Source organism: Stegostoma tigrinum, chromosome 17, assembly GCF_030684315.1.
Source record: "Stegostoma tigrinum isolate sSteTig4 chromosome 17, sSteTig4.hap1, whole genome shotgun sequence".
NCBI classification, from domain to species: Eukaryota; Metazoa; Chordata; class Chondrichthyes; order Orectolobiformes; family Stegostomatidae; genus Stegostoma; species Stegostoma tigrinum.
In genome coordinates, this window is record NC_081370.1 from 58056582 (window position 1) to 58075517 (window position 18936).

An 18936-nucleotide genomic window follows, 5' to 3' on the forward strand; every position below is an offset into this window, starting at 1 on the left:
ATGCACATAGTATTTTGCCAAGGTGTCTTTGATACTGTCTTGATTGGAACCATGGCCAGGAGGATTTCATTAATTATGAGATCCTTGATTGAGGTTGTTAACTTTGGCCAATCAGGGAGCCCTGACTGACAGGCAGAAACAGGAGATTTGTAGCTCAGGTTGAGGTTCTGGATGTGAGTTTGCTCGCTGAGCTGGAAGGTTCATTCCCAGACGTTTCATCAACATTCTAGGTAACATCATCAGTGAGCCTCCGACGAAGCGCTGGTGTCATGTCCTGCTTTCTATTTATCTGTTTAGGTTTCCTTGGGTTGATGATGTCATTTCCTGCATCGGTGATGTCATTTCCTGTTCTTTTTCTCAGAGGATGGTAGATTGGCTCCAAATCAATGTGTTTGTTGATGGAGTTCCGGTTGGAATGCCATGCTTCTAGGAATTCTCGTGCATGTCTCTGTTTGACTTGTCCTAGGATGGGTGTGTTGTCCCAATCAAAGTGGTGTCCTTCCTCATCTGTAAGTAAGGATACGAGTGATAGTGGGTCATGTCGTTTTGTGGCTAGTTGATGTTCATGTATCCTGGTGGCTAGCTGTCTGCCAGTTTGTCCCATGTAGTGTTTGTCACAGTTCTTGCAAGGTATTTTGTATTATTACAAAATTATCACTCGTATCCTTACATACACATGAGGAAGGACACCACTATGATTGGGACAACACATCCATCCTAGGACAAGCCAAACAGAGACACGCACGAGAAGTCCTAGAAGCATGGCATTCCAACCGGAACTCCATCAACAAACACATTGATTTGGAGCCAATCTACCATCCTCTGAGAAAAAGAACAGGAAATGACATCACCAATGCAGGAAATGACATCACCACCCCAAGGAAACCTAACCAGATAAATAGAAAGCAGGACATAACACCAGCACTTCGTCGGAGGCTCACTGATGATGTTACCTAGAATGGTGATGCAACGTCTGAAAACTAACCTTCCAGCTCAGCGAGCAAACTCACACCCAGAAAGAGGAGATTCAGAAAGTCTCCTTAATCCAGGGACTGGCTCTGACCTGGCTGGTCACAACCCACCGACAGTTCACATGTAGATAAAGGGCGACTTGGTTATTGCAGACACCAAATTACAAACTTATGACCTCTATGTCTTAGAAAGACAGGGCTAGCAGATACATGGGGAACAATCAAACAACACACCGTGTCCTGGCTTGGCACTTTCCTTCACTGTTGCTGAGTCAAAATCTTAGAACACTCTCTGCCTCAAAGCACTGAGGTTATCCCTATACACCAAGGACTGCGGCTGTTAATAAAGACCGCTCAGCACTGCCTCCTCCAGGATAACCAGGGGTATGCAATGAACACTTGCCCAACTGGCAAAGCATCTATCCCATGGACAAATATAAGAATGCCAGATTTGCAGTATTTTGTTTTATCTGGATCGGCAGTTGTATAAATATTTTCTGTGCTAGTTACCAGCACTGAAGGACACAACAGCTCATCGGGATTCTCAGTCCAAATTCTGCTGAGTCTTACATAGCACTCTTTGAAACACTTTGTGTAAAACTTTTAATCACTGACCAAACTGCCATGGAAATAGTAATGAATCAGATTAGACCAGCACTTACAGAATTAAAACTTGGCGTGCCGCAGTGAGTTTAAATCACACTGACAAAGATTTGACTGTAAACAGACTGTTGGGTATTTCTAAAACCATTATGCATTGTGCTGAATATGGAGAATTTGACAAGCATTGACAAGGCACTGGGATCACAACACTAGGAAGTTTAATTAAATAAACTTTTCTATTGGAAACAATCTAATAAAAAGGGCCTGACACTCATACCACAAACAACAGCTTGTATTGATCAATTCAAAATTAGAGGAGAGAAAGCCTTTATGCTCACGGATTAGTGTTTTCCTGTTGTATCCACTGCTGACATGTACACAGAGGATGGAAGACCTGCCTAGAATTTTTGACCAGTTCAACTCAATGGGAAGGAAGCAGCTGTTTTCAGTGAGAAGGTGCTCCAAGTTGCACCTCAATGAATGACTTCCAAAATTCCTTACATTTTCTGACCTTCAGTGTTGATTTAAGAAAGCTATTGTGTGCTCAGCTTTGTTTATTTAAAGATTATCCAGTTATGAATTTGTAGCAGGCCGTGATCACCGTCTTGTGTTTATATTCACTCTCGAATGGGAGTAAGTTCAGAATTTAGACCACGTCCCAAGTTACCCTCAAGCAGATTGCAGGAGCTCTTGCTCTGGAATGACTGCTCCCTACCTGTGTCAGTTCACCTGCAGACTTGTGAGGAGGAACTTTGATCCAGCAATGACGAAGTATCAATGATATACAAACAAGTGCAGGTGGTGAAAGGAGTGGGATCTTCTGGAAGCAACAGGAGACTGGGTCACTGGCTGGAAGTCAAATGAGAAGCTCCACTCACCGCTTTTCAGGTGCCATTCAGGCAATTTTCCAAAGTTACAGAATTGTGACAACACATAAGGACATTATTGAGTCCACCATGTCCGCACCACCTCCCTGAGCATTTTGACTTTGTGTCAATCTCCTGCCTTTTCCCCATGGCTCTGCACATAGTTTATATTTACATAATGATCCTGACTGAAGCTGCCTCCAATTACACTTCAAAGGCAGTGCAGTCCCAAACCCAGACAATTTACTTGGCATTGTTTTCTCTCTGCTTGCATTCGCTTCTTTTGCAAAATGCTGTAAAACTGGGCCTTCACAATCCTTTTTACAAATGGGAACAGCTTCTCCCTGCTACACTGTCCAGGCTCCTTATGATTTTGAAAACTTCTGTTGAAACTCTCCTCAGCCTTCTCCTCTCCACGGAGACCAGTCCCATCTTCTTCAGTCTGTCGCTATCATTGACATTTCTCATCACAGGAATACAGATGAGTAGTGGGACCTCTCCAGGCGTGAAAGCTCTACCCACTGGGAGCTGCCATCAGTTGGAGGGTGGCAGGTCTTCAAAGCTCATTGGGAAGCTGTGAGCGCCTTAGCTTCCTCAGGGCTCGGGTAACAGAGGCGTCAAGGCCCCAGTGAGCGATGGTGGCACGTGGACAAGCAGTGAGAGGTGATGTTAATTGAAATCTGCCCCAGATCCCACCACCCCCACCTCAGAAACACCCCCTGCAGTTGCCACCCTTCATCAGGCAGCACACACCTTCAATGTTTTAGCGAAGATCTGTAGCTCGTGTTGTGGCTGGAGTTGTTAGGTTGTTCATTGAGCTGACTGGTTTTTGTGCAAACATTTCGTCCCTGACATTGTCAGGGCTGTCTGGCCTCCTTGAAGCGCTGTTGTTCTGTGCTGTTCTGAATCTATGTGGTGTAGTCTGTCATGGTGGGTAGTTCTGTTTCTGATTTTGCTCTGCAGTGGTATGTAGATGGGGTCTACTTCAAATTAGCAGAACTGGAAAAACAACTAACCACCATAACAGATCAGACCATTTAATTTAAGAATGGACCAGAACAACAGCGCTCAATGGAGGCTAGACAGCCATGAAGATGTCATCTCGAAGGAGGTCAAAACTAGACAGCTTAGCAAATCAACCAATAACTCCAGTAAATCCCTTTGCATGAATGGCCTTTCTCCCCAAAATTGGCCATTTTTTGGGAAGAACATCCACTAGTTTCAAAGCCCCATGGTGGATCGCTTCATGTAAATTATTCCTGTGGATTGGTTGTGTGTTTCACTCATCTTCTAGCCCCAGGGTAGAGACAGGAAGGAGAAAAGATCTCCACCTTTAGCCTTCTGCCTGATTGAACACTCCCCCAGCCAAAACCCTCCATGCTTGAGGGCACAAAGTTTCACTGCCAGAGGGGAACTAGCAAAGGGATGGTGTTCCCATGAACTGACTGCCCTTCTTGCCAGTAGCAGAGATCATGGCTTGTGGAAGTTTTTACCAGATTAAAGTCACTGACTTCGGGAAGCTTAAACTGGCTGAATAACCTGAGAGTGAATCAAGTACCGAACGTTGCTGGCAATTAGTAACTAAACCCAAGAGAAAACAAAGAGATCCAATTTAAAGGTGCTCACATATCTCGGTGTACTGGAAAAGGGCAAAAAACTACAGCCCAAATGTAATCATTGAGTCTATTATCCCCTACCATGTAATGGTCAGATTTTTAAATTAAGTGACTTGAAGAGCCTCAATCTTTTTTAATCTTATAGCTTTCTGCAACAACAGGAGAAAGCTGCAATCGGAGAACATGAGGATAATTGGAAGGAAAACAGGCTCTCCCATTACTTTCCTTTTGGTTTCTCAGCTGAAAGACAATTTACCTTGAGCATATCAGTAATGATCTAAGTGTAATGGGCCCAATAAGAGTCACGCTGGAAAGTCGAATTCTCGCCTTGTGAAAATTGAAACCTCTAATTTCATCTCGGTTGCCATGATTTGAGTTGGATGACAGTCAGAAAAACAAACTTCAAGTGCCTACTTCTGGGGGAAGCAGCCAAGTTCTGGATTATTATGAATGAGGGTGGAAGGCAAAGGATTTATTTCTCAGGAAGAGTCACTGGGCTCAAAATGTTAACTCAGCCTTCTCTCTCCACAGATGCTGCCTGACCTGCTGAGTTCCTCCAGCCTTCTCTAGTTTTGTATGTTTCAGATGCCAAACATCATAGAAGATCATCATAGAATTCCCAGAGTGTGCAAACAGGCCCTTGAGCCTAACAAGTCCACACCGACCCTCACAGCATCCACCCCATCCCACATCTGCAATACTTTGGCACATGTCCTTTCATGAAGAATGCTGACATTTCCATAGCAACTCAAGGCAGAATCAAAACAAGGACAATAATGGATAAAATAAAATGAAGAATAGTGGATACTGGAGTTCTGAAACAAAAACAGGAGTTACTGGAGAAACTCAGCAGGTCTGGCAGTATCTGCGGAGAGAAAACACAGTTAACATTTCCAGTCACCATTCTTCACACGGTATTTGAAACTTTAATGTTGTTTTATTTTCTCTACAGATGCTGCTAGACCTGCTGAGTTTAACCAGCAGTTTCCATATTATGCAGTAACCTTGCTAGTTGGCTAAGCGGTTGAAAACATGTGAGTTTGATTCCAAAAACAGAAACCACTGGAAAAGCTCATCCAGGTCTGGCAGCATCTGTGGACAGAAATCAAAATTAACATTTCGGGTCAAGTGACCCTTCCTGAGAAATGGTTCCAGTTTCCCCAGGGGCATGTGTTCCTAAGACTGCTGAGCATTTGGAAGTTTAATTCGAGTGTTTTTGTGGGAGCGTCTCTCCCTCTAGATCAAAGGGTCTGAATTCAAGCCTTACCTAAGGGTCTGATGGCCACTGAGGTGTGTGCAGACAGATTGATTAAAAAGCAAAGCTGGCCATAAGGACTATAAATGCTAAATGATTTCAGCTAATTGCAGACACCATCATTTGCTTTGTTTGTGGTCTATCCTAAGCACAGATCATTCTCCTCTACTGAGCCACAACCATCTGAGAATGAATGGCTGACAGCTGTCTCCAGAACTATTCTGTCAAGTTATACAAGCAGCAGCCAATCCCCTCAACTGAAGCAGGGGGGTCCACTTTCTGCACAACATATTGTCCTCCATCCAGTCCAGATGGAATTCTTTTATGAGTTACCAAACAAATGACAAATGAGAACAATAGTCAGACATTGCTCAGAGAGGTATACCCCTCACCTTTCCCTGTTTGCTCTTTACCCACGATAGACCAAAGGTAAACATGAGAGTGAATGATAGTTGTAACTGCAATAATGTTAAAGGAATCTCAAAGATATCCACTGCAATGAATGACAAAGTCCATAAAGAGTAAATTACAAAGGCACGCAAAGAAATGTTACTTGTGTCTTATTACAAACACACATTTTTATGAACTGAGTTGGAAATAATATCTGAACCATATGCGAGAATATAGGGATATGGGCATTCCCGTGAACATGTTCATTAAATAAGTTCTGAGGAAGGGTCATCGGACCTGAAATGTTAACCTGTTGGGCTATAACCGTTGTGCGTAACTTCTGACTTTGTCCACCTCAGTTCAACACTGGTACCTCCACATCAAGATAGAGAGAGAGAGAGAGAGCGAGAGAGAGAGAGATAGAGCAAGCAAGAAACAGAGAGTGATAGACAGCGAGAGAGAGACTGAGAGACAGCAAGAGTCAAACAGGTTCTCATTCTTTGAAGGTTGAGATGTGTTAATTCTCATGATACCTCATTACACTCTTCACTTAAAGTAATAGGTTTGATGGAGTTTGATAGCCAGGAGAAGGTCACAAGCAAAAGCTGAAAAAAGAAAATCTTTTAATATCTATGCAAACTGGGAGGCTTTGTATTTAGTTTTCCAGTTATAAGTGCCTCTGAAACTGAATTTGCCATGAATAGCTTGTCTATTTTCATTAACGAATGTTACTGGTACTCATCTGCCACATTTAGAACATAGAACATAGAACAGTACAGCACAGAACAGGCCCTTCAGCCCACAATGTTGTGCCGACCATTGATCCTCATGTATGCACCCTCAAATTTCTGTGACCATATACATGTCCAGCAGTCTCTTAAATGACCCCAATGACCTTGCTTCCACAACTGCTGCTGGCAACGCAATCCATGCTCTCACAACTCTCTGCGTAAAACTCCCTTAACTCCCTTAATCTCGCAACACTTGTCTCACATTGTGAAAAATGAGGAGGGCTTCATTTAACGTTCAACTTATCTATTTTTAAATGCTGAGAATGACTGGGCACTGCATAGCTTGTAAAAACTGAATCATCTTATTTTTCTGTACTTTTGAATGTGGATTGAAAAGGGGAGAAAGGACTGATTTACAAGCTAGAGGTTACAAACGGATTGCTGCATATTTTAAATGCCAGCTGACTGTACTAATTGTGAAAGCTGTTATAATGCTGTTGCTAGTCCAAGCAGTTGGGGGGGGGGGTGGTTATTGTTAATGATCTGGAGCCAGGATGTATGCACAGAGACATTCAGCTTGCAACAAGTAGCTGATTGGTCTGTGAACTAGCAATCAATTATCAGTGACAAAGGTCTTCTGTCTGCCAAAAACTATCTGACTGGCTTCCAGGTAATTGTAATTTGTAATCCAGGTAACTATATATGAATGCACAAAGCACAAGAAATAAGGTGGATGAGCTTGAGGCTCAGTTGGAAATTGACGGGTATGATGTTGTGGGGATAACTGAGATGTGGCTTCAAGTGGACAGGGCCTGGGAAATGAATATTCAAGGCTATACATGCTATCGAAAGGACACACTGGTGGGCACAGGGGGTGGGGTGGCCCTGTTGGTGAGGAATGATATTCAGTCCCTTGTGAGGGGCAGCATAGAATCAGGAGATGTAGAGTCAGTATGGATAGAGATGAGAAATTCTGAGGGTAGAAAGACCCTAATGGGAGTTATCTACAGGCCCCCAGTAGTCTGGATGTAGGCTGTAAGTTGAATCAGGAGTTGAAATTGGCCTGTCGCAAAGTTATTACTCCAATTGTAATGCGGGATTTCAACATGCGGGTAGACTGGGAGAATCAGGACGGTACTGGACCCCAAGAAAGGGAGTTTGTAGAGTGCCTCCGAGATGGATTCTTAGAACAGCTGGTACTGGACGCTACCAGGGAGGAGGCAATTCTGGATCTGGTGTCGTGCAACGAACTGGATTTGATCAGGGACCTCGAAGTAAAGGAGCCTTTGGAGGTATTGACCATAATATGATAAGTTTTAATCTGCAGTTTGAGAGGGAGAAGGGAGAATCGGAAGTGTCAGTGTTGCAGTTGAATAAAGGGAACTATGGAGCTATGAGGGAGGAGTTGGCCAAAGTTCAGTGGTACAGTACCCTAGCAGGGATGGCAGTGGAACAAGAATGGCAGGTATTTCTGGATATAATGCAGAAGGTGCAGGATCAGTTCATTCCAAAGAGGAAGAAAGATCCTAAGGGGAGGCGGGGGCAGCCGTGGCTGACGAGGGAAGTTAAAGACTGTATAAAGATCAAAGAGAAGAAGTATAACATACCAAAGATGAGTGGGAAGCCGGAGGCTGGGAAGCTTTTAGAGAGCAACAGAAGATAACTAAAAATGCAATACACAGAGAAAAGATGAGCTATGAAGAAAAATTGGCCAAAAATATAAAGGAGGATAGTAAAAGCTTTTTTTAAGTATGTGAAAAGAAAAAAAAATGGTTAAGATGAAAATTGGGTCCTTGATGGCAGAAACGGGTGAATTTATTATGGGGAACAAGGAAATGGCAGAAGAGTTGAATAGCTACTTTGAATCTTTCTTCACTAGGGAAGGCCCAAACAATCTCCCAGATGTGATAATGGCTGAAGGACCGAGGGTAATGGATGAACTGAAGGATATTTATAATAGGCAGGAAATGGTGTTGGATAGACTGTTAGATCTGAAGGCTGATAAGTCCCTAGGACCTGATCGTCTGCATCTCAGCGGACTTAAGGAGATGATTCTAGAAATCGTGGATGCATTGGTAATCATTTTCCAAGGTTCTATAGATTGGAGGGTGGCAAATGTTGTCCCACTTTTCAAGAAAGGAGGGAGAGAGAAAACAGGAAATAACAGACTGGTTAGCCTGATGTCAGTGGTGGGAAAGATGCTGAAGTCAATTATAAAAGATGAAATTACGACTCATTTGGATAGCAGTAACAGGATAGGTCAGAGACATCATGGATTTACAAAGGGGAAATTGTGCTTGACTAATCTTCTGAAATTTTTTGAGGTTGTAACTATGAAGATGGACAAGGGAGAGCCAGTGGATGTCGTGTAACTGGACTTTCAGAAAGGCTTTGATAGAGTCCCACATAGGAGATCAGTCAGCAAAATTAGGGCACATGGTATTGGGGGAAAAATACTGAGTTGGATTGAAAATTGGCTGACTGACAGGCCGCAAAGAGTAGTGATAAATGGGTCCCTTTCGGAATGGCAGGCGATGACCAGTGGGGTACCACAAGGTTCGGTGCTAGGACCACAGCTGTTTACAACATACATTAATGATACAGATGAAGGCATTAAAAGTAACATTAGCAAATTTTCTGATGGCACAAAGCTGGGTGGCAGTGTGAAATGTGAGGAGGATGTTATGAGAATACAGGGTGACTTGGACAGGCTAGGTGAGTGGACGGATGCATGGCAGATGCAGTTTAATGTGGATAAATGTGAGGTTATACACTTTGGTGGCAAGAACCGGAAGGCAGATTACCATCTAAATGGAGTCAAGTTAGGTAAAGGGGAAGTACAACGATATCTAAGTGTTCTTGTACATCAGTCAATGAAAGCAAGCATGCAGGTACAGCAGGCAGTGAAGAAAGCTAATGGCATACTGGCCTTCATAACAAGAGGAATTGAGTATAGGAGCAAAGAGGTCCTTCTGCAGCTGTACAGGGCCCTGGTGAGACCGCACCTGGAATATTTTGTGCAGTTTTGGTCTCCAAATTTGAGGAAGTACATTCTTGCCATTGAGGGAGTGCAGCGTAGGTTCACGAGGTCAATTCCTGGAATGGCAGGACTATCATATGTTGAAAGATTGGAGCGACTGGGCTTGTATACTCTTGAATTTAGAAGGATGAGAGGGGATCTGATTGAGACGTATAAGATTATTAAGGGATTGGACACTCTGGAGGCAGGAAGCATGTTTCCGCTGATGGGTGAGTCCAGAACCAGAGGACACGGTTTAAAAATAAGGGGTAGGCAATTTAGAACAGAGTTGAGGAAAAACTCCTTCACCCAGAGAGTGGTGGATATATGGAATGCTCTGCCCCAGAAAGCAGTGGAGGCCAAGTCTCTGGATACTTTCAAGAAAGAGCTGGATACAGCTCTTACAGATAGTGAAATCAAGGGTTATGGGAATAAGGCAGGAACAGGATACTGATTGTGGATGATCAGCCATGATCATACTGAATGGTGGTGCTGGCTCAAAGGGTCGAATGGCCTACTCCTGCACCTATTGTCTATGGTCTATTGTAATTGAACAGCTTGTGGGTGTGAATGGTATAGGCAGGAGCTTTTGGACCTCGAGAAAGTAAAGTTTGCTGTAAAACGTATCTGCAGTAAGAAAAAAGCATCAAAAGTCTAAACAAATCTCATTTACTTTACTTCGCTACCTGCTGTAAATTTTTGCTTTCAAACCAACAAGTCAGAGACTTTGTACATTGTGAGCCAGTCACACTGTGCCTCCCGCAAGCAAGTGAAATTTCACCAAAAAGCAACTCCTGGTTAGCCAAAAGTGAGCTGTATGGATGACTGAACTACTGTCTCTGTTTTCCCTTTCACCAATAACACTAATGTTGTTTCTGGGTCAGTCTGTGTCTGTCTGACTCTGTGTGTGTGTGTGTGTGTGTGTGTGTGTGTGTGTGTGCATGTGTGTATGCATGTGCATATGCACTTATGGGTGCCTGTGTGTGTTTGTGTTTATGTGCATACTTGTGCGCCTTTGTGTATATGCATGCATGTACATGTGCGATTGTGGAGGTGTGTGTGAATTTTTGTGTTCTTGCATGCATGAGCATGTGTGTTATGGGGTATGTGTTTGCATGTGTCTCTGTGTGTGTGCGTTTGTGTGTGTGTGTTTATGTGTGTGCATGCATGTGCGTGTGCGCTTGTGGGTGTGTGTATATGTGTGTGTGTTTTTGTGTGCATGCATGTGGATGTGCACTTGTGCTGGTGTATGTGAATTTTTGTGGGTGTGTATGCAGGAGCTTGTGTGCTTCTGTGTGCACGTGTTCACACGTATCTATGTGTGTGTATATGTGTTTGTGTGCATGCACACATGCGCAGGTGTGCGGGCGTGGGTGTGCGTGTTTGTGTGTGAATGTGTGTATGTGTGTTTTTGTGCATGTGTGTCCATAGGTGTGCATGTGTGTGTGTGTGTGTGTGTATGTGTGTGTGTACGTATATGTCTGTTTGTGCATGTCTGTCTGTGTGTGCGTGCACATGTGTTTGTGTGTGGGTGTATCTGTCTGTCTATCTATCTGCACTGTGCTCCAAAGAGGATGCTTCTCCCACTGTGGCAGATATATCGAGTGAAGAAACCAATGATACTCAGTGGCTCCCTGCTGCATCTGATCCTGAAAGTATGAAAGTTGGATTTGGGCAGCTGAAAAACGATTTTCTGAAGAAGGGTCTAGGCCCAAAACATCAGCGTTCCTGCTCGTCTGATGCTGCTTGGCCTGCTGTGTTCAGCCAGGTCTGCATCTTGTTATCCCCTACTGCTTTTGGGTCACATGCTATCCTTGGGAAAAACCTAAAAAGGTTTAATAAAATACCTCCCACTGCACCCAGACAGCCAACAGTGAGGCATGTTGTTTGAAACTGCTGATTTCCTATCGGATCTCAACCAACAGGTACTTACAAACGACAAATGCAGATTCTAGAGCAGAAAGATGAGTCCAATAGCATAATTTAAGGACACTCACAGGCTCTCAATGTTAGCAGGAGGTCCATATCGCCCTCCATTAGGTCACACACTGCTCTGATTTACAAGCAAGCACTTGGCAATCATCTGCTTTGGGTTTTCGCCTGCAGCGGGAGAGATAGTCTCCCCGACTGGGCAAATTTCCAAGTCATGTTAGCCAATGCCTTGTTGTTTCGAAACTTAGCTGCTCCATATACCCTTAGGTTCCCTAGACTGCTCTTACTTGTACAGGAGTAGTCATCAACTCTGGTGTATCCTGGGAGACAGTCACAGTGATACGATCCAGGAAAATTCACACACACAGTGTTTGCATGGCAGTAGTGTGTGCCATTCGCACACTCATCCTTATCTGTAACAAAAACGGAGAGCAGACAAAGGTTAAAGATGACAGGAAGAAGGGTGAGATGGGTACAATGTCTGAGTACATCTGTCGATCAGCACTTACATTGTCGACATTCAGTGCTGTTCTAAGCAAGAACAGGCGTAGGCTATTCAGCCCCTCAAGCCTGTTCTACCATTCATTCAAATCTTGTTTGATCTGTGGCCTAACTGCGACTTCACCTGAAAAAGGGGGCAGTGCTCCAAAAGTTCATCATTTCAAATAAACCTGTAGGACTGTAACCTAGTGTCATATGACTTTTGAGCCAACTCCATATACCTCCCTTTGGCCTTTATCCCTTAATGTCTTTACTTCACAAAAAAATTAGCTACCTCAGGTTTAAAGTGAACAACTGATCCAGTGTCAGTCGCCATTTATGGAAGACAGTTCCAAGCCGACATTTTAAACGCACATTTTCTTCTCCATTGTCACTTCTGAGGAAGGGTCACTTGACCTGGTTTCTCTCCACAGATGCTGCCAGACCCGCTTAGCTTTTCTGGCAATTTCTGTTTTTATTTCTACACGCTTTTGTGTGTAGACGTGCTTCCTAACATCTCTCCTGAACTGTCTGACCCTAATTCTCAGAATATGCTCCTTAGTTTGGGAATTTCCAATCAGTGGAAATAGCCTGTCTTTTCCCACTAATGTCTTGAAGATTTTGATCAGATCACCCCTGAGCCTTCTCAATTCTACAGGAAACAGACCGAGTTTGTTTCACCTCCTAATAAAAAGATTTGAGTGCAGTGACATCAGAATTTCTTTTAAACTGTGGCAAGACAACAAGAAAATCAAACACCCCAGTCTTTGTGTTTGATAATGCCAAAGAATTCACAGTGTGGTGTCTTACCGGCTTTGTTCTGATTAACTGCATAACCTGTAAATTACTGTCAACAGTGTTACTGAACAACACTGGTTGTGTTTGCCTCACATTCCTCAATTATTTCAACAGAGGTGGTTTCAATTTATTCCAAACGAATTAATGCCACCATAAAACAACAGTGGGGGAGGAACTTGATGCTAGTAGATTGAATGGTATTATAATAACATCAGTCAAGAGTAATTTCCAGACTTAGTATTCATGTGCTTTTGTTATTTGCAGCTGAAAATAGACTGAAAAAAAGGAGGATTGTGTGAACATTGTTCTTTTGCACCTTGTATTAATGCATCTGTCAGATTCATTAGATTTTTTCTATCATTTAGCAGCTATGCATTTAAAGAGATTTCAGCCAATTTCCACAGGGGACTAGATACACTCCCAATCAAGGAGCTTTAAAGCTTTGCTGAGACCTTTGTTGGCCAATTACTGCACAGTTGATATTTCTAACTTTGATTGAACAAACTCAGAACGATGTGCATGCATGGATGGGTGAGGGGTGATGTTGTTTGCAAACCACAAAGTTTGTTACATGTATAACAAGAGAGTCAAGAATTTTCACTCCGTGTGTGTTATACCAACTTCAATGCTTGCAATTCATCTTTCTTAAAAGCAAAAGCTATCCTGGGATGAATTTTCCCACAGGAACTGGAAACATGTCTTTTTTTGAATTAATGCAGTGAATATAAACTTCACTGGCTGGAGTAATATTTATTGTCCATCCCTAATTACCCATGAAATGGTCCATAAGACCATAAGAAATAAGAACAGGAGTAAGCTGTTCACCCCATGGAACCAGTTCCATCCTTTGCTAGTGTCATGGTTGATCCAACATTCCTCAAATCCACTTTCATACCTTTCCCCAGAACCCCCAATTCACTGACTGATCAAGAATCCATCTGTCTCAACCTTAAATGTACACAAGGACTCTGACCCCCACAGTTCTCTGTGGCAAGGAATTCCAAAAACTCACGACACTGAGAGAAGAAATTCTTCCTCATCTCAGTCTTACATTGGCATCCCTTTATTCTGAAGCTTTGCCCTCTGGTTATAGACTCTCCAAAGACAGGAAGCATCCTATCACCATTTACCCTGTCAAGGTCCTTAAGAGTCGATATGTTTTAATGAGATCACCTTTCATTCTTTTAAACTTCAGAGATAGTAAGAATTGCCGGTGCTGGAGTCACAGATAACACAGTGTGGAGCTGAATGAACACAGCAGGCCAGGCAGCATCAGAGGAGCAGGAAAGCTGATGTTTCAGGTCAGGACCTTTCTTTAGTGCTGACTCAACCTGTTTAATCTTTGTTTACAAGATAACCCCTGGATAACCAGGCCATCCTAATGAATATTCTCTGAACTGCCTCCAATGAGACAGTATCTTTTCTTAAATAAGGGGACCCAAGCTGCTCACAATACTCCAGCTGTGGTCTCACTAGCACCCAGTACAGTTACAGTAAAACTTCCCAACACTTACACCCAAACCCCTTGAAATAAGGCCCAAAGTTCCAATAGTCTTCCTGATTACGTGCCACACCTAGATAGCTTTCTGTGTCTTCTGCGCAAGTACCTTAAAATTCCTTTGAATTGCAGCTTTCTGCAGTTTTTCTTCAATGAAATAGTTAACTGTTCTTTTGATCTCTGTTCCAAAATAGATAACTTCTTATTCTCCCACATCATGCTCCTTTACCCAGTTTTTTGCCCATTTACTTCGCCTATCGATATTTATATGTAAACTGTCTGTATCCCTCTCACAACCTGTCTTCCCACCTATACTGATCGATTGATTAATTTATTGCTGTCACATGTACTGAGATACAGTGAAAAGTGTTGTTTTTGCATGCTGCACAGGCAGATCACATCATACAAAGTACATCAGGGTAGCAGAACAGAGTGCAGAATACAATGTAACATCTACAGGTAACAGCAGGGAAGAAGCTGTTCTTGAATCTGTTGGCCTGTGTATTCAAACTTTTATATCTTCTGCCTGTCAGAAAAAGGGCAGGAAAGAGTATAACTGGGGTGGGAGGGTCTTTGAATGTGTTGGTTGCTTTGCTGAGGCAGTGAGAAGCATAGATGTAGTCAATTGATGGAAGACTGGTTGCATGATGAATCCGGCTGTGTCCATCAGGACAGTGAATTTGGAATAAGCACCCAACGGTCTCATTTCACATTTAGGTTGGTCCCTGCCTGCTCACTGTTCAAATCGGGACAGTGCCTGTGTTCCAAAGCACAGAATACCAGAATACCTCACTGTGACATCAGAGGGACAACAATGAGTACTCTGATACTAGACTAATGCAGCAGGCATGAAGTTTTGTAGCTACCAACAGCAAGCATGGAGCACTTGCAATGTTAAATTGAAATGGCTATCATAGGCACCTGCTTCTGCTGTTCCAAATTTCAAGGTGGTAGTTTCAATGTGGACAGACTACAGCCTTGCTGGCTATTCCTCACATTCCTTCCTAAAGCGAGTGTTGGGACCCCCAAGTGGAGTCATCAGCTGAAATTTTGAGAGTTGTACAATCCATGGCAGCAATGGCCACTGTGAGTTCACCTCCCCCCACCCCCGGCAGTCTCACTCTCGCTGGTTTTCTGACCACCTTTCCCTTGCTTTCAGTCCCACCGAGGGACTGGAATAATTTTCGAGGCTCAAAATGAGTTCAGCAGGAACAACGTTGGGAAAACACTGCCTTAGGAGCTATTAGTTGTTTCTGAGCCATTGTGAGGCTGCCTCTTCTCACCCTGTCAGGGAGTGTGCACAGCCGGGGACCTCTACACTGCTTGCAAAACGTGTGTCCTGACCAAACATTAGAGGTTGTTTCTCATTTAAGAGCTGTGAGTGGCTAGCCACCCATGCCTTTCAGGTAGCCACTGCTCCTGACAGCCTGTTCCCAATGGTGGCATGTTGGCTCAGTGGCTAGCACCAGGAAGCCAGGTTCAATTCCAGCCTCAGGTGACTATCTGGGTAGGGTTTGTACATTCTCCTTGTGTCTGCTATTCTAAATTGTGCCATCGTGTCCAGGTATTTGTAGGCTAGGTGGGTTAGCCATTGGAATTATGGGGTTATGGAGTCAGAGTTAGGGTATTGGCCTAGTTGGGATGCTTTTCAGAGGGACAGCGCAGACTCGATGGACTGGATGGCCTCTTTCTGCGCTGCAGCGATGCTATGATTTCGTGAAGAATGTGCTCAGGAGCAGAAAGGCTTCAGGGAGCTGAGCCAACAGAGGCCCAAACAAGTAAAATAAAAGCAAGCATGCTGGGAGCATAATTTGTAACTCACTCTTACTGGGCCAGTTTTATTTTTCTTTTCTGAAGCAGGGTTAACACTGTTCGATCTCAGGGACCAAAGTCCTGAACCCCAAAAAATGCCTAAAATCCCAGCAACCCAAATCTGGATTAAATTTGGCATGACCATAAGGTCCCTCACCAACTTTTACAGATGAGCCACAGAAAGCATTCTATCTGAATGCATCACAGCTTGGTACAGCAACTGCTCCACCCAGGACCATAAGGAGCTACAGAAAGTTACAAACATAGCCCAGTCCATCACGCAAGGCAAACTTCCATCCTTTGACTCCATCTATATTTCTCATTGCCTCGGAAAAGCATCACAAATAAACAAAGGCCCCTCCTGGCCTGGTTGTAACGTCTTCCGACTTCTTCTATCAGGCAGAAGATACGGAAGCCGAAGCACATGTACCAACAGGTTCAAGATCAGCTTCTTCCCTGTCGTTATTATACCGCTGAATGGACCCCTCAAATTTCAAATCTAATGTTGATCTTGCTTTTCGTCCACTTTCTTTCCAACCATAACATTTTATTCCTCATCCTGTTCTATCACCCTATGATCTTTATATCATATGATCTGCCTGTACTGCACACAAAACAAAACTTTTCACTGTACCACGGTGGGGAGGTGATGGCCCAGTGGTATTATTGCTGGGCTGTTAATCCAGAGACCCAAATAATGTTCTGGGGATCCAGGTTTGGATCCTGCCATGACAGATGGTAGAATTTGAAATCAATAAAATATCTGGAATTAATAATCTAATGATGACCATGAATTCATTGCCAATTGTTGGAAAAACCCATCTGGTTCACTATGTCCTTTAGGAAAGGAAATTGTCATCCTTACCTGATCTGGCCTACATGTGACTCCAGACCCATGGCATTGTGATTGACTCTCAACTGCCCTGTGGGCAATAAATGCTGCCTGGCCAGTGAAGGCCCCATCCCATGAATGAATATAGGGAAAAAAAACCTATGTATGTGTGACAATAATAAATTAAATAAATCAAGTTTGAAACTTTATATACGTAGGTGCGGGCTTGGTAAACATATATGGGCCAAACGCATGGAAATGTGTCCAGTTCAGTTCAGGAATCCTGGTCAGCATGGACAAGTTGGGCTGCAGGGTCTGTTTTCCATGCTCTATGACTCTTAGCCTCTATTGGTCAGGACTGAGAAGGGTAGGACTGCAAAAACAATGTTTCAAATCCAGAGCAAAGTATTGAATCAGGAGCAACATTTCATCCAATGAACCTCCACCTGAAGGATGATAATAATGCCACAAACAAAAATATACAGAACTGTTCACTGATAACAAAATGTGAGGCTGGACGAACACAGCAGGCCAAGCAGCATCTCAGGAGCACAAAAGCTGACGTTTCGGGCCTAGACCCTTCATCAGAGAGGGGGATGGGGAGAGGGAACTGGAATAAATAGGGAGAGAGGGGGAGGCGGACCGAAGATGGAGAGTAAAGAAGATAGGTGGAGAAGGTGTGGGTGGGGAGGTAGGGAGGGGATAGGTCAGTCCAGGGAAGACGGACAGGTCAAGGAGGTGGGATGAGGTTAGTAGGTAGCTGGGGGTGCGGCTTGGGGTGGGAGGAAGGGATGGGTGAGAGGAAGAACCGGTTAGGGAGGCAGAGACAGGTTGGACTGGTTTTGGGATGCAGTGGGTGGGGGGGAAGAGCTGGGCTGGTTGTGTGCCAGCCCAGCTCTTCACCCCCACCCACTGCATCCCAAAACCAGTCCAACCTGTCTCTGCCTCCCTAACCGGTTCTTCCTCTCACCCATCCCTTCTCCCACCCCAAGCCGCACCCCCAGCTACCGACTAACCTCATCCCACCTCCTTGACCTGTCCGTCTTCCCTGGACTGACCTATCCCCTCCCTACCTCCCCACCTATACTCTCTCCACCTATCTTCTTTACTCTCCATCTTCGGTCCGCCTCCCCCTCTCTCCCTATTTATTCCAGTTCCCTCTCCCCATCCCCCTCTCTGATGAAGGGTCTAGGCCCGAAACGTCAGCTTTTGTGCTCCTGAGATGCTGCTTGGCCTGCTGTGTTCGTCCAGCCTCACATTTTGTTATCTTGGAATTCTCCAGCATCTGCCGTTCCCATTATCTCAGAACTGTTCACTGCTGGTTTTTAGTTCTCGGATATTACTTTGCTCAATGACGGGATGTCTTCATCGATTTATAACTGTGACAATTTACAGCTGCAAACAGCTTGTATATCAGGCAAATGCACCTTTCCTTTCTGGTGAATTATTATTACAACCACCAATAACTGTTACATGGTAAACATGTCACTGCAAATTCAAGATGTGCTGAAATCCCATAAGGTGGGCACCTTATGGGATTTCAGGTTAATTGCAGCAAGTTGCAATGGTTAAGGTAAATCAAACATAAGTATTTTTTTCTTTCTTAAGGACATAGAACAAATCATAATCAAGTTGTAGGGATTAAAATTCTACCTGCAACTCAACCAACATTTGATATTTCAGATGTGATATACTCATTAATAATGGCACCATTACTTCACAAGACAAGTTCTGAAATGATGTTTTTAAAATCATACTGGGAACAAATCTATTCCTGAAGGTCTTAGTACTATATTTAGCATGAAGTGCCAAAAGAGGCTGGAGTAATAATTAGTCTTAGCTGCCAGTTTTCTGCACCATCAAGTGAGACCGATTTCTACACTGTTTTATATGGATCAGCACGGTAAGAATTATTTGCCTGCAGTACAAGGCCTCTCTGTCACAAGATAATACAGTATGGAGCTGGAAGAACACAGCAGGTCAGGCAGTATCAGAGGAGCAGGAAACCTGCCTGACCTGCTGTGTTCCTCCAGCTCCATAATGTGTTATCTCTGACTCCAGCATCTGTAGTTCTTGTTTTCTCTCTGTCACAAGACATTGTTAGATCTCAATGAAGAGATCTCCTGTTTAGTG

At 43.7% G+C, this 18936-nt stretch overlaps 1 protein-coding gene across 6 annotated transcripts in view; it reads right to left on the reverse strand.

Annotated features, from left to right (window-relative positions):
- Positions 1-18936, reverse strand: part of LOC125459556 (protein kinase C-binding protein NELL1-like) — an 858388-nt gene that overhangs the window by 347279 nt on the left and 492173 nt on the right. For 5 of the 6 annotated variants that reach the window (XM_059652179.1, XM_059652176.1, XM_059652181.1 and 2 more), the window contains one exon: positions 11671-11796. The exons of the other annotated variant lie outside the window; for it this stretch is intronic. In XM_059652179.1, the coding sequence (XP_059508162.1) occupies positions 11671-11796 (126 nt within the window). The remainder of the gene's footprint in view (positions 1-11670; positions 11797-18936) is intronic. 6 annotated transcript variants of the gene reach the window in all.